The sequence below is a fragment of the Bos indicus genome, chromosome 11 (genome assembly GCF_029378745.1).
Source record: "Bos indicus isolate NIAB-ARS_2022 breed Sahiwal x Tharparkar chromosome 11, NIAB-ARS_B.indTharparkar_mat_pri_1.0, whole genome shotgun sequence".
Classification (NCBI taxonomy): Eukaryota; Metazoa; Chordata; class Mammalia; order Artiodactyla; family Bovidae; genus Bos; species Bos indicus.
The window spans coordinates 5,822,171-5,835,157 of record NC_091770.1 but is presented as its reverse complement, the minus strand read 5'-3'; the positions used below and the strand labels follow the sequence as shown (position 1 = coordinate 5,835,157).

Genomic DNA, 12,987 nt, shown 5'->3' with positions numbered 1-12,987 from the left:
TTCAGTGAGCTGGGATTTTAAAAATTCCAGAAACATCTTTTTTTTTTTTTTTTAATTTTTTTATTGTTACTGTCTTTTCTTCTTCTTTTTTTTAATTTTTTCTATTTTTATTTTATTTTTAAACTTTACATAATTGTATTAGTTTTGCCAAATATCAAAATGAATCCACCACAGGTATACATGTGTTCCCCATCCTGAACCCTCCTCCCTCCCCCCTCCTCCCTCCCCATACCATCCCTCTGGGCCGTCCCAGTGCACCAGCCCCAAGCATCCAGCATCGTGCATCGAACCTGGACTGGCAACTCGTTTCCTACATGATATTTTACATATTTCAATGCCACTCTCCCAAATCTTCCCAGAAACATCTTAAGGCACGAAGTTCCTAAGCTACTGCGTTTGTGCAGATTGCAATGTATGTCTCAGCACTTCCAATTACTGAAGTATAATTCGTTATACAAATACCTGCTGCTCAGTTGCTTTGAAGGCCAGAATTTACTTTTCCTAAAACCTTCTGGGGTTAATCTGTACTTTGCCCCTTTCAAGTAACTACGTTTTTCACAAGATGTTATTCGTATTTGTAAATCTAAGTCACTGGTCGACACAAGACTCTGTAAACACTCTCATTTTCCTGTCCTTTTGTGTTTTTTTTTCTTTATAATAGTTGATAAAAATTGTTTTTTTTCCTATTCATGATTTAGAAGAATTTCTTTGTGCTTCACAACTTGGTAATTTTGTGTAAATTCTTAGCATTTTTGTCAAGTTTGGGAAAACATCAATCAAGTTTCTTTCCTAGAAGAACTGCAAAATTTCAGGGCGTTTCACCTTTTTTTTTTTTTTGGTTCACTGACTAACCTGCAATGCTCTTGCTTTGTTTTTTAATTTTTATATAATTAAAAATAATTTTTTTTATGTGGACCATTTTTAAAGTCTTTACAGAATTTGTTACGATATTACTTCTGTTTATGTTTTGGTTTTTTGACTACAAGGCGTGTAGGATCTTAGCTCCCCGACCAGGGATGGACCCCACACCCACTGCATTGGAAGCTAACGTCTTCACCACTGGATTACAGGGAAGTCCACAACTTTTATACAGTTTTTAAAAGTGACTTTCCACTTACAATTATTTTAAAATCTTGGCTATATTCCACACGTTGTACAGCACATCCTTGAGCCTATCCTGTGCCCCACAGTTCGTCCCTCTCATACCTCCACCCCTTGACTGTCTGCCCCCCGTCACTGGTAATCACCAGTTTGTTCTCTTTATCTGTGAGCCAGCTTCTTTCTTGTTATATTCACCAGTTTGTTGTATTTTTTTAGACTCTCTATATAAGTGATATCATACAGTATTTGTCTTTCTCCATCTGAATTATTTCACTTAGTATAATGACCTCCAAGTCCATCCATATCACTGTGTGCTAACTCGCTTCAATACTGTCCAACTCTTTGCAGCCTTATGGACTGTAGCCCGCCAGGCTCCTCTGTCTATGGGATCCTCCAGGCAAGAATACTAGAGTGGGTTGCATGCCCTCCTCCACGGGATCTTCCCAACCCAGGGCTCGAACGCACATCTCCTACATCTCCTGCATCGGCAGGCGGGTTCTTTACCACTAGCACCACCTGGGAAGCCCCCATATTGCTGCAAATGGCATGATTTCATTCTTTCTTATGGCTGAGTAATTGCCTGTTGTGTATATGTGCACGTATTCTTTATTCATTCATCTGCCGATGAACACTTCAGTAGTTCCCAGGGATTCTAGCTCCCTGACCAGGGATTAAACCTGCACCTCCTGCATTAGAAAGCAGTCTTAACCACTGGACTGCCAGGGAAATCCAAACAATTCAGTGTCATAATCAAATCTCTGATTTTTCTCAGAGATGGCTGAGGAATAGGAAGGGGAGACCACTTTCACAATAGAATGGGAAAGACTAGAGATCTCTTCAAGAAAATTAAAGATACCAAGAGACCATTTCATGCAAAGATGAGCACAATAAAGGACAAAAATGGTATGGATCTAATAGAAGTAGAAGATATTAAGAAGAGGTGGCAAGAATACACAGAAGAACTATACAAAAAAGATCTTCATGACCCAGATAATCATGATGGTGTCATCATTCACTTAGAGCCAGACATCCTGGAATGTGAAGTCAAGTGGGCCCTAGGAAGCATCACCGTGAACAAAGCTAGTGGAGAGGATGGAATTCCAGTTGAGCTATTTAAGATCCTAGAAGATGATGCTGTGAAAGTGCTGCACTCAATATGCCAGCAAATTTGAAAACTCAGCAGTGGCCACAGGACTGGAAAAGGTCAGTTTTCACTCCAATCCCAAAGAAAGGCAATACCAAAGAATGCTCAAACTACCCCACAATTGAACTCATCTCACACGCTAGTAAAGTAATGCTCAAAATTATCCAAGCCAGGCTTCAGCAGTATGTGAACTATGAACTTCCAGATGTTCAAGCCGGATTTAGAAAAGGCAGAGGAACCAGAGATGAATTGGCCAACATCCGATGAATCATCAAAAAAGCAAGAGAGTTCCAGAAAAACATGTATTTCTGCTTTATTGACTATGCCAAAGCCTTTGACTGTGTGGATCACAATAAATTGCAGAAAATCCTTAAAGAGGTGGGAATACCAGATCACCTGACCTACTTTCTGAGAAATCTGTATGCAGGTCAAGAAGCAACAGTTAAAACTGGACATGGAACAACAGACTGGTTCCAAATAGGGAAAGGAGGACATCAAGGCTGTATAGTGTCACCCTGCTTATTTAACTTATATACAGAGTACATCATGAGAAATGCCAGGCTGGATGAAGCACAAGCTGGAATCAGGATTGCCAGGAGAAATATCAATAACCTCAGATATGCAGATGACATCACCCTTATGGAAGAAAGTGAAGAAGAACTAAAGAGCCTCTTGATGAAAGTGAAAGAGGAGAGTGAAAAAGTTGGCTTAAAACTCAATATTCAGAAAACTAAGATCATGTCATCTGGTCCCATCACTTCATGGTGAATAGATGGGGAAACAGTGGCAGGCTTTATTTTGGGGGGCTCAAAAATCACTGCAGATGGTGACTGCAGCCATGAAATTAAAAGATTCTTGCTGCTTGGAAGAAAAGCTATGATCAACCTAGACAGCATATTAAAAAGCAGAGACATTACTTTGCCAACAAAGGTCTGTCTAGTCAAAGCTATGGTTTTTCCAGTGGTCATGTATGGATGTGAGAGTTGGAACATAAAGAAAGCTGAGCGCCCAAGAATTGATGCTTTTGAACTGTGGTGCTGGAGAAGACTCTTGAGAGTCCCTTGGACTGCAAGGAGATGAAACCAGTCAATCCTAAAGGAAATCAGTTCTGAATATTCACTGGAAGATCTGATGCTGAAGCTGAAACTCCAATACTTTGGCCACTTGATGCAAAGAACTGATTCATTTGAAAAGACCCTGATGGTGGGAAAGACTGAAGGCAAATGGAGAAGAGGAAATAAATTTAAAAAATAAAAAGGAGAATGGGGGCGACAGAGGATGAGAAGATTGGATGGCATCACCTATGTGATGGACATGAGTTTGAGTAAGCTCTAAGAGTTGGTGATGGACAGGGAAGCCTGGTGTGCTGCAGTCCATTGGGTTGCAAAGAGTTGGATACGACTGAGCAACTGGACTGACTGAACTGAATCGAATCTCCACTGGCATTTGATGGGACCAACATTACAAGCTGTAGGTGACTGGGCAGGATGAGCAGAGCAATATGGTCCAAGTGGCTTCTAAATAGCAAGGGAAATACAGCCATATGGGAGCAATCTTTTAGGGAAGCATTGCAATTAACAGTGGAAGCCCCAAAGCCTACCATAGTGTAGGCTGTACTTATGCCCTAGAACACCTGCCTCCCAATAGCTCGTGCTCCCCAGCAACCAGCAGGACAACGTTGGGCTATATATGGTGAAGGAAGAATCTAGAAAATGGAGCAGAAAGTAGGCTGGTGGGGTGACTATCACCCTGCCCAACAGGGACATGTCTCCTTGCTCTGCTGTCCTCCCTACCCCATCCCTACCTTCTAAGGCAGACATCTGGAAGGGCAAGGGTGAGGACTGGGATTTGATGTTGGGAGAAGATGACATTGAACCAGCTGAGACTCACATAGGAAGAGGAAAGCACGCAAGTCAGCCTGGTCCTGTGGAAGTGACAGTTAGATGGCCGTGAATAAGACTACTCACTACGCCCTATTATTGACATAATTTAGAGGCTTCTCTTCTGTAATAGCTCTGGAAACCCACTCCGGTTTCCTTGCCTGGGAAATCCCATGGACAGAGGAGTCTGGTGGGCTACAGTCCATGAGGTCACAAAGAGCTGGACACAATTTAGTGACTGAGCATGCTCCTGTAACAGATATTGATGACACATTTCCCTATGGAGAAACATGGTCAAATTCTCATTTTGATTTGGAATTACTTCTAGAAGTATGCATTCCAGGATCAAGGTTTATCTCTTAAACTGAGAAAACAGGGATGCTTGGCAGATTACTGATGAAAGAGCTAAGTTATTTTAATGACTACCTGCATAGCTAACGGAGAAGGCAATGGCACCCCACTCCAGTACTCTTGCCTGGTAAATCCCATGGATGGAGGAGCCTGGTAGGCTACAGTCCATGGGGTCGCTAGGAGTCGGACACGACTGAGTGACTTCACTTTCACTTTTCACTTTCATGCATTGGAGAAGGAAATGGCAACCTACTGCAGTGTTCTTGCCTGGGGAATCCCAGGGACAGGGGAGCCTGGTGGGTTGCCATCTATGGGGTTGCACAGAGTTGGACACGACTGAAGCGACTTAGCAGCAGCAGCAGCATAGCTAAAGTATCACATGGTCTCCCTTCAGGATGAAGGCAGAAAGTACACCAAAATCCACAGTTCTGGGCCTCCCTGGTGGCCCAGTGGCTACAAGTCTGCCTGCCAATGCAGGAGAAACGGGTTCAATCCCTGATCCAGGAAGATCTCACATGCCATGGAGCAATTAAGCATGTGCATATCAACTACTGGAGAAGGAAATGGCAACCCATTCCAGTATTCTTGCCTGGAGAATCCCATGGACAGAGGAGCCTGGCAGGCTACTGTCCATGGGGTTGCAGGAGTCGGTCACAACTTAGCGACTCAACCACCACCACCACCAAATCAACTACTGACCCACGTTCCTAGAGCCTGTGCCCCGCAACAAGAGAAGCCACTGCAATGAGAAGCCCACACTGCAGTGAAGAGTAGCCCCCGCTCCCAACTAGAGGAGGCCCTTGTGCAGCAACGAAGACGTACCACAGTCAAAAATAAATTAAAAACGTGTATAAATCCACAGGTCTTAACCCTGACTGCATGCTGACTTCACCCGGGCATCTTTAAAAACGTGGATGTTTAGGCCTGACCCAGGGGTGATCTGGTAGAAGGCGCTTGCTCCATCCCCACATCAGTCATGTTTGTCTATTTCTAGGGTATAAATACTTAGACCCTCACTGGTTTCAAGCTGCCAACATGATGTCAGCTGGCTTGCAAAACTCTTAAAAATTTAACAATCATCTTTTGCAAGCGGGTACAAACTGGCCCCAGCTCACAATCTGGGTTCCATCCCTAAACATTCTGATGTGTTAGTCTGTGAGGTGTGACCCAGTTATAAGTATTTTTAAAAGCTTCTTGGGTTATTCTAAGGGGCCACCAGGGGTGAGAACTAATAGTCTTAATGGCCACACTGGGGCTTCCCTGGGGGTCTAGCGGTTAAGAAGGGGACACAGCTTCAATCCCCTCTGGTCTGGGAAAATCCTACATGCCACAGAGCAACTAAGCCCGTGAAGCTCAAGTGCCCTGGAGCCTGTGCCCGGCAATGAGAGAAGCCACTGGCGTGAGAAGGCCGCACACACCACACAGAACACAGCCCCCACTCACTGCCACTGGAGAAGGACCACGCAGGGCAACAAAGACCCAGCAAAACCAAAACATAAATGAATGAATAAGCGAATTACAAACATAAATGGCCACACTCATGAATTGCTATAATGTGGCTATGATGTCCGTACCTAAAAGAGTCCCATACATCATCTGTCGTAGAGAAGCAGTATGGTTTCATGTTAAAAACTTGGGCTCTGGAGGCAGACCAGCCTGGTTTAGATTCTGTGCCTTCCTGGCTGTCTAGCGTTAATGACCTAACATCTTTACGCTTCAGTTGCCTTGTCTGTGAAATGGAACAAACTCAAAGGGCCACTATGAGGCTCCTATCAGTTATACCCTGGTGAATTACTCTTTGGGGCTTCCCTGGTGGCTCAGATGGGTAAAGAATCTGCCTGCAACGCAGGAGACCAGGCTCGATTCCTGGGTCAGGAAGATGCCTTGGAGAAGGGGATGGCTACCTACTCCAGTACTCGTCTGGAGAACTCTGTGGACAGAGGAGCCTGGCGGACTACAGTCCATAGGGTTGCAAAGAGTTGGACATGACTGAGTGACTGACACTTTCACGAGTTACTCTCTGGAGGCCTTAACAACTCCTGCCTGGCTCAGGGTGAGTCCCAAATGAATGCAGATCATGCTCCTTAGAAGATGCCTGCAGAGTTCACAACCATTTGGATTATAAGTAAAGTTATTGCTTGTTTTTTGTTTTCATCCAAATTTTGTTCCAGCCACTATATCTCTTCATAAAATCTGTCATGGATTTTCTGTTCTCTTTTGTGTATGGGATAAGGATGAGGGAGATCTAGGGTTGATTCTGGTTGCATTTCAGTGGGTCGTGTGGGGTAGGGCTCAGTCTTATGAAGAAGGTGAGGTGGACACAGGAGCTCCAGGTGGTGGCAGGCTGAATTTCTGCCGACCCCTCCTCTCCAGCTACCAGATCCGACAATTCTGTAAGTCCACAGTGGGCAGAGCCCAGCATAAATGTCACACGGATGAACTTGATCCCAGCTGTCCTATTTCTCGGTGACACTGACCCGGTTTGAGTAATTTGCACAAAATATCTTGGTAATCAAACCAACCTGCTCTTTCATTTAGCTAAATCATCATTTAGGATATATAACCATTCTGCTTAAACTATTAGGGGCAATCAAATGCTGCTGCAATACTTTATTCCAATCCTGGCTTGATTGTTCTCCCCCAATTTTTAACAAAAGCAATTAACATGTTCTTTACTCTCCCCTGGGCAGCTTTGCGGGGGGGCAAAAAAGGAGGCTCTATCATTACTGTCACATTTGTAATAGGTATATACAATTATGACAGAAATAATAAAAGAATAACAAGTATAATGAAACTTTCTAGTGTCCCAGCTGTGCCCTCTCCCATGAAATCATCTTGTCTGGGAAAATGTTCAGTGAAGGAGAAGCCTCATGGCAAGCACAGAGGAACTGTAATTATCTCCTCAATAATCTGACATTTCTGACTTTAATATGCTTGGTTGCTTGGTGTCATGATTAAGAAAAAATAAAGAATTCTGCTCTTCTTGCTTGTTAATAGTTCCTGAATCCTCCCAACCGTTCTTAAATTTTTTGGTACCATCCACAGGCAAGCGGGCAATGCTAGGAGTTAAAAGGGTTTCGTGTGTGCTAAGCTGTTCTAATCATGTCCAACTCTTTGCAAGTCTGTGGACTGTAGCCCGCCAGGCTCCTCTGTCCATTGGATTCTCCAGGCAAGAATACTGGAGTGGGTTGTGCTGACCTCCTCCAGGGGATCTTCTTGACCCAGAGATCAAACTCACGTCTCTTAAATCTCCTGCATTGGCAGCTGGGCTCTCTACCACTAGCACCACCTGGAAAGACCAAGAGGTAAAAGGGTTGAAGGGGAGTAAAATGAAGAGAGGATAGTTTGAGAAAGATGTAAGTTCAATGATGGATTCAAGTTGTAAATTCATAGAATGGGATACTAGGTACCAAGAAAGAGGAACTAGCCATCGAGCTGGAAGCACACGGCTTCATCACACAAACATGATGTTCATAATATACGATTTCATCTGAATAAGGCTCCAACAGGGGAAAAAACCCATCTCTGGTATTAGAAGTCAGTCAGAGGGGACCTCCCTGGCGGTCCAGCGGTTAAGGATCCACCTTGCCAATGCAGTGGACATGGGTTCAATCCCTGCTCCAGGAACTAAGGTCCTACATGCTGCGGGACAACTACCCTGTGCACCACAGTACTGAGCCCGAGCACCGCACCTCCTGAAGCGGGTGTGCCTAGAGCCTGCGCTCTGCACCAAGAGGAGCTACTGCCATGAGAAGTCTGCACGCTGCAACGAAGAGTAGTCCCCACTCACCGCGAAGAGAAGGCCCATGTGCAGCATCAAACCAGCGAAGAAAGAAAGAACAAGGAAGAGAGGAAGGAAGCAAGATGGAAAGAAAGCAGTCAGAGATTATCTTTGAGGGGCATCTACTGGGGAAGCTTTTATTTTGTGACCTGGGTATTGGTTTCCTGGCTGCATTCACTCTGTGACGACTAATTCAACCATACAGTTATGACTCTGTATTTTCTGTATGTGAGTTATACCTTTATAAAGTATCAAAAAGTTTTTTATTTTTTTAAAGTGGACTGCTGGGATAACTAGATAATCTTAGGTCAAAGGATAAGTTCTGACTCCCTCCCTTTTCCTATATACAAAAGAGTAACTCAAAATGGGCCAACTATCTAAATGTTTAATTTATGGCTTATATCTAAATGCTTAAATTATAGCTTAAAATTATAAAAGTCTGGCTCCCCTGGTGGGTCAATGCTTAAGAATCTGCCTGCTGATGCAGGGGACATAGGTTTGATCCCTCCAAGAAGATCCCAAAAGCCATGGAGCAACTAAGCTCAGGGGCCACAGCTATTGAGCCTGTGCTCTGAAGCCTGCAAGTCACCAGCTACTGAGCTCACGTGCAGCAACGACTGAGGCTGCGCACCCTGGAGCCCTGCGCTCCACACCGAGAGAAGCCACCACCACAAGGAGCCACACAGCACAACCACAGTGGCCCCCACTCTCCACTAGGGAGAAAGTCCACACACAGCAACACAGACCCGGTGCAGCAAAAATAGCAATAGATAAATATTTTTAAAAAGAAGTGAAAAGACAACTCACAGAATGAGGAATATATTTGCAAATTACGTATCTGATAGGGGTCTAGTATCCAGAATGTATGAAGAACTCTTACAACTCAGCAGCAAAAACATTAAAAATGGGCAAAGGATTTGAACTGACATCCTCAAAAGAAGATGATACAAATTGCTATCAAGTCCATGAAAAGCTCAACATCATTCGGTATTAGGGAAATGCAAACCAAAACCACAATGAGATATCACTTCTGACCAACTAGGAAGGCTACAATAAGCGCACGCACACACACACGCACACGCACACACACACACACACACACACACACACACACCTGTCAACAAGTACTAGTGAGGATGTGCAGAAACTGGAACCTTCACACACTGCTGTTGGGAATGTAAAACGGTGCAACTGCTATGGAAAACCGTTTGGCAGTTTCCCTAAAACTTAAACACCGAGTTACCATTTGACCCAGCAGTTCCACTCCTAGATACATGCCCAAGAGAACTGAAAATTATATCCACTCAAAAATAAGTACAGGAATGTACACAGCAGCATTATTTAACAGCCCCCAGATGAAAATGCCCAAATATCTGTCAAAAGATAAACAGATAAATGAAATGGTATATCCATACAATAGAATATTATTTGGCCATAAAATGAAATGAAACACAGGCAGTTGCTAACATGCGGATGCTAAGTGAAATGTATGATTCCATGTGTATGGGGTGGGTTTAGTCGCTAAGTTGTCTCCGACCCTCGTGACCTCATGGACTGTAGCCCGCCAGGCTCCTCTGTCCGTGAGATTTTCCAGGCAAGAATACTGGAGTGGGTTGGCATTTCCTTCTCCAGGGGATCTTCCCGATCTAGGGATCAAACCCGCATCTCCTGCATCTCCTGCATTGGCAGGCAGATTCGTTACCACTAGCACCACCTGGGAATCCCCACAGGGTTTCTTTGGGGACAATACATTTAGATAGTGTTGATGCTTGTACAACCTCATGAAAAGATTGTACTAAAAACCACAGAGCTATAAACTTTAAAGTAGTGAAATTTATGCTATGTGAGTTACATCTCATTGAGAAAACAGATTTGACATTAAGTCAGTTAGGTGTTTTTGATTACTTTTTCCCATGGTGTTGCTGAGAAGGCCAAAGACTTTAGGGGTGGTGGTGGAAATGAATGGAGCCATCAGTACAGTTTAAGTCAATGGGAAATTAATACCTGGGCATGGTGCCTGCAGGGCTGAATGAAAAGGACTGCTCTAGACATTTTTAATCAAGATGCTCCCATAGTTGGTGCTGCCCTGCTTGGGCTGGGTGCTACCTGAGTCTGCCCCTCTGGCTGAGAAAGCAATTTGGGGCGTGTCCTACCCCAAGCCTGCTGGAGATGGGGTTTTTCTGGAGGGTGAAGGGTGTTGGAAAGAGGAAACTCATGACCAAGGAGGTCGGGTTTGCTGGGGAGAACCAAGCAGGAAGACAAACTGGATAAAAGTGAGAGAAAAGTGAAAGTGTTAGTCGCTCAATCCTGTCTGACTCTTTAAGACCCCACAGACTGTAGCCCACCAGGCTCCTCTATCCATGGAATTCTCCAGGCTAGAATACCGGCGTGGGTAGCCATTCCCTTCTCCATCGTATCTTCCCAACCCAGGGATTGAACCCCGGCCTCTTGCACGCAGGCAGATCCTTTACCATCTGAATCACCAGGGAAGCCAACTTGATAAAGTCGTCGAGTGGAAACGGCAGGAAGAGAAAGAAAAACGGAAAGAGGGTAATGGTTACCATTGTGTTTCTGCAGGAACCCAATGACCTTCTCCAGCACGGTGGTCTTGTCCATCTTCCGCGTGTTGCCAGGCAGCATGGAGCTGAGCTCTTTGATGAGGACATTGAACTGGTCCCGACGCTTCTTCTCAGACTTGTTTCGGGAAGCTCTGTCAACACAAAAAGGGAAAGCGTTAGTCTCTCACTCGTGTCTGACTCTGTGTGACCTCACAAACTGTAGTCCCCTGAGTTCCTCTGTCCATGAGACTTCCCAGGCAAGAAAGCTGGAGTGAGTTGCCATCTTCTACTCCAGGGGATCTTCCTGAGCCAAGGATGGAACTCAGGTCTCCCACATTGCAGCAAAGGCACAGGTTACTAGAACATTCCACTTTCAGAAGGTTTTCTTATGGGCTGGAGGTACTTTAGGTCAGAGGGTATTCTGCTGAGATTATCTGATCAAAACTTTTCAAGGAGGGACTTCCCTGGTGGTCCAGTGGCTAAGACTGTGCTCTTGATGCAGGGGTCCAAGATCCATCCGTGGTCAGGGAACTAGATCCCACACGATGCAACTAAGAGTTTGAATGCTGTGAGCAAGATCAAAGACCACAGCTAAGAGCCGGTGCTGCCACATAAGTAAAAACAAATATGCAAATAAGGGTTCTAATTAAAAAAACAGAAACAAACAAACAACAATAGAAATTTTTCAGGGAAAGGAACATTTGCCACATTTCCGAGCTGGGTGATGGGGACAGAGAAAATGTTATGCTAGAGTACTGGACACAAAGAAAGGCAGCATTAGTGAGTCTTGTCAGTCAGTCAGTCAGTTGCTCAGTCGCGTCCGACTCTCTGTGACCCCATGGGCTGTAGCCTGCCAAGCTCCTCTGTCCATGGGATTCTCCTGGCAAGAATACTGGAGTGGGTCGCCATGTCTTCCTCCAGGGGATCTTCCTGACTCAGGATCGAACTGTCTTCTGTATTGGCAGGTGGATTCTTTCCCACTGAGCCACCTAGGAAGCTCAGATGCAAAATCTTACAGATGGGCTCCACAGTCAGAGCTCAGACGCTCTGACTCCAGAAACGAATGACATACTCTTCATCAGTACAAAATAGCCCTGAAGGGTTTGCTTTAACAGCCCATCCTCAAGCCCAAACCAGGTTCCTTCTAACCCAGAGCACCCAGCTTCTGGTATCAAGTCACAAAGGATAGGGAGGCATCCCAAGCATCCAGTAGAGAGCCAGTACCACCAGAGCACAAGCCCTGTCCCCTGCTCCAGAGCTCATCATCCTACTGGGGAGTCCAGGCACACCCCCACAAAACCATCCACAAGCCACACAAGCCAACAACCAGAGCCAATGTGACAGGGATTGCACGTGACTGCCAAGCCACTAAATGTATCTGAACCCTTTTTAAAATGATACAGTGGGACTTCCCTGGTGGTGCAGTAGATGAGAGACTGCTTGTCAACACAGGGGACATGGATTCAGTCCCTGATCCAGGAAGATCCCAAGTGCTCAGGAGCAACTAAGCCCATGAGCCACAACTATTGAGCCTGTGCTCTAGAGCCTGGCAGCCACAGCTACCGAAGCCCATGTGCTCTAGAGCCCGGCAGCCACAGCTACCGAAGCCCATGTGCTCTAGAGCCCGGCAGCCACAGCTACCGAAGCCCATGTGCTCTAGAGCCCGGCAGCCACAGCTACCGAAGCCCATGTGCTCTAGAGCCCGGCAGCCACAGCTACCGAAGCCCATGTGCTCTAGAGCCCGGCAGCCACAGCTACCGAAGCCCATGTGCTCTAGAGCCTGTGCTCTGCAGCAAGAGAAACCGCTGCAAGGAGAAGCCTGGGAAGAATAGCTCCCACTCGCTGCAATGAGAGAAAGCCTGTGCACAGCAACAAAGACCCAACACAGCCAAAAATGATAACTAAATTAATTAATTTAAAAAATGACATGGTGGAAACTTCAGTGCACATTACAAAGTGAAAGAGCCAATCTAAAAAGTCACCAGACTCAAGGGTCCAACTCTATGATATTCTGCAAAAGGCAATACTATGGCAAAAGTGAAAAGATCAGTAGGCCAGGGGCTGAGGGGGAGGGATGAAAACAGAGTCCAGAGAATCTTTAGGGATGGGAAACCGCTCTGTATGATATCACAACGGTGCATGCATTTGCCCAAACCCATAGAATGTACAGTC

General features: G+C 45.3%; 1 protein-coding gene across 2 annotated transcripts in view; it reads right to left on the bottom strand.

The window, feature by feature from the left end:
- Positions 1–12,987, bottom strand: part of NPAS2 (neuronal PAS domain protein 2) — a 199,286-nt gene that overhangs the window by 83,657 nt on the left and 102,642 nt on the right. For both annotated transcript variants that reach the window (XM_070798303.1, XM_070798304.1), the window contains exon 3: positions 10,819–10,967. In XM_070798303.1, the coding sequence (XP_070654404.1) occupies positions 10,819–10,967 (149 nt within the window). The remainder of the gene's footprint in view (positions 1–10,818; positions 10,968–12,987) is intronic.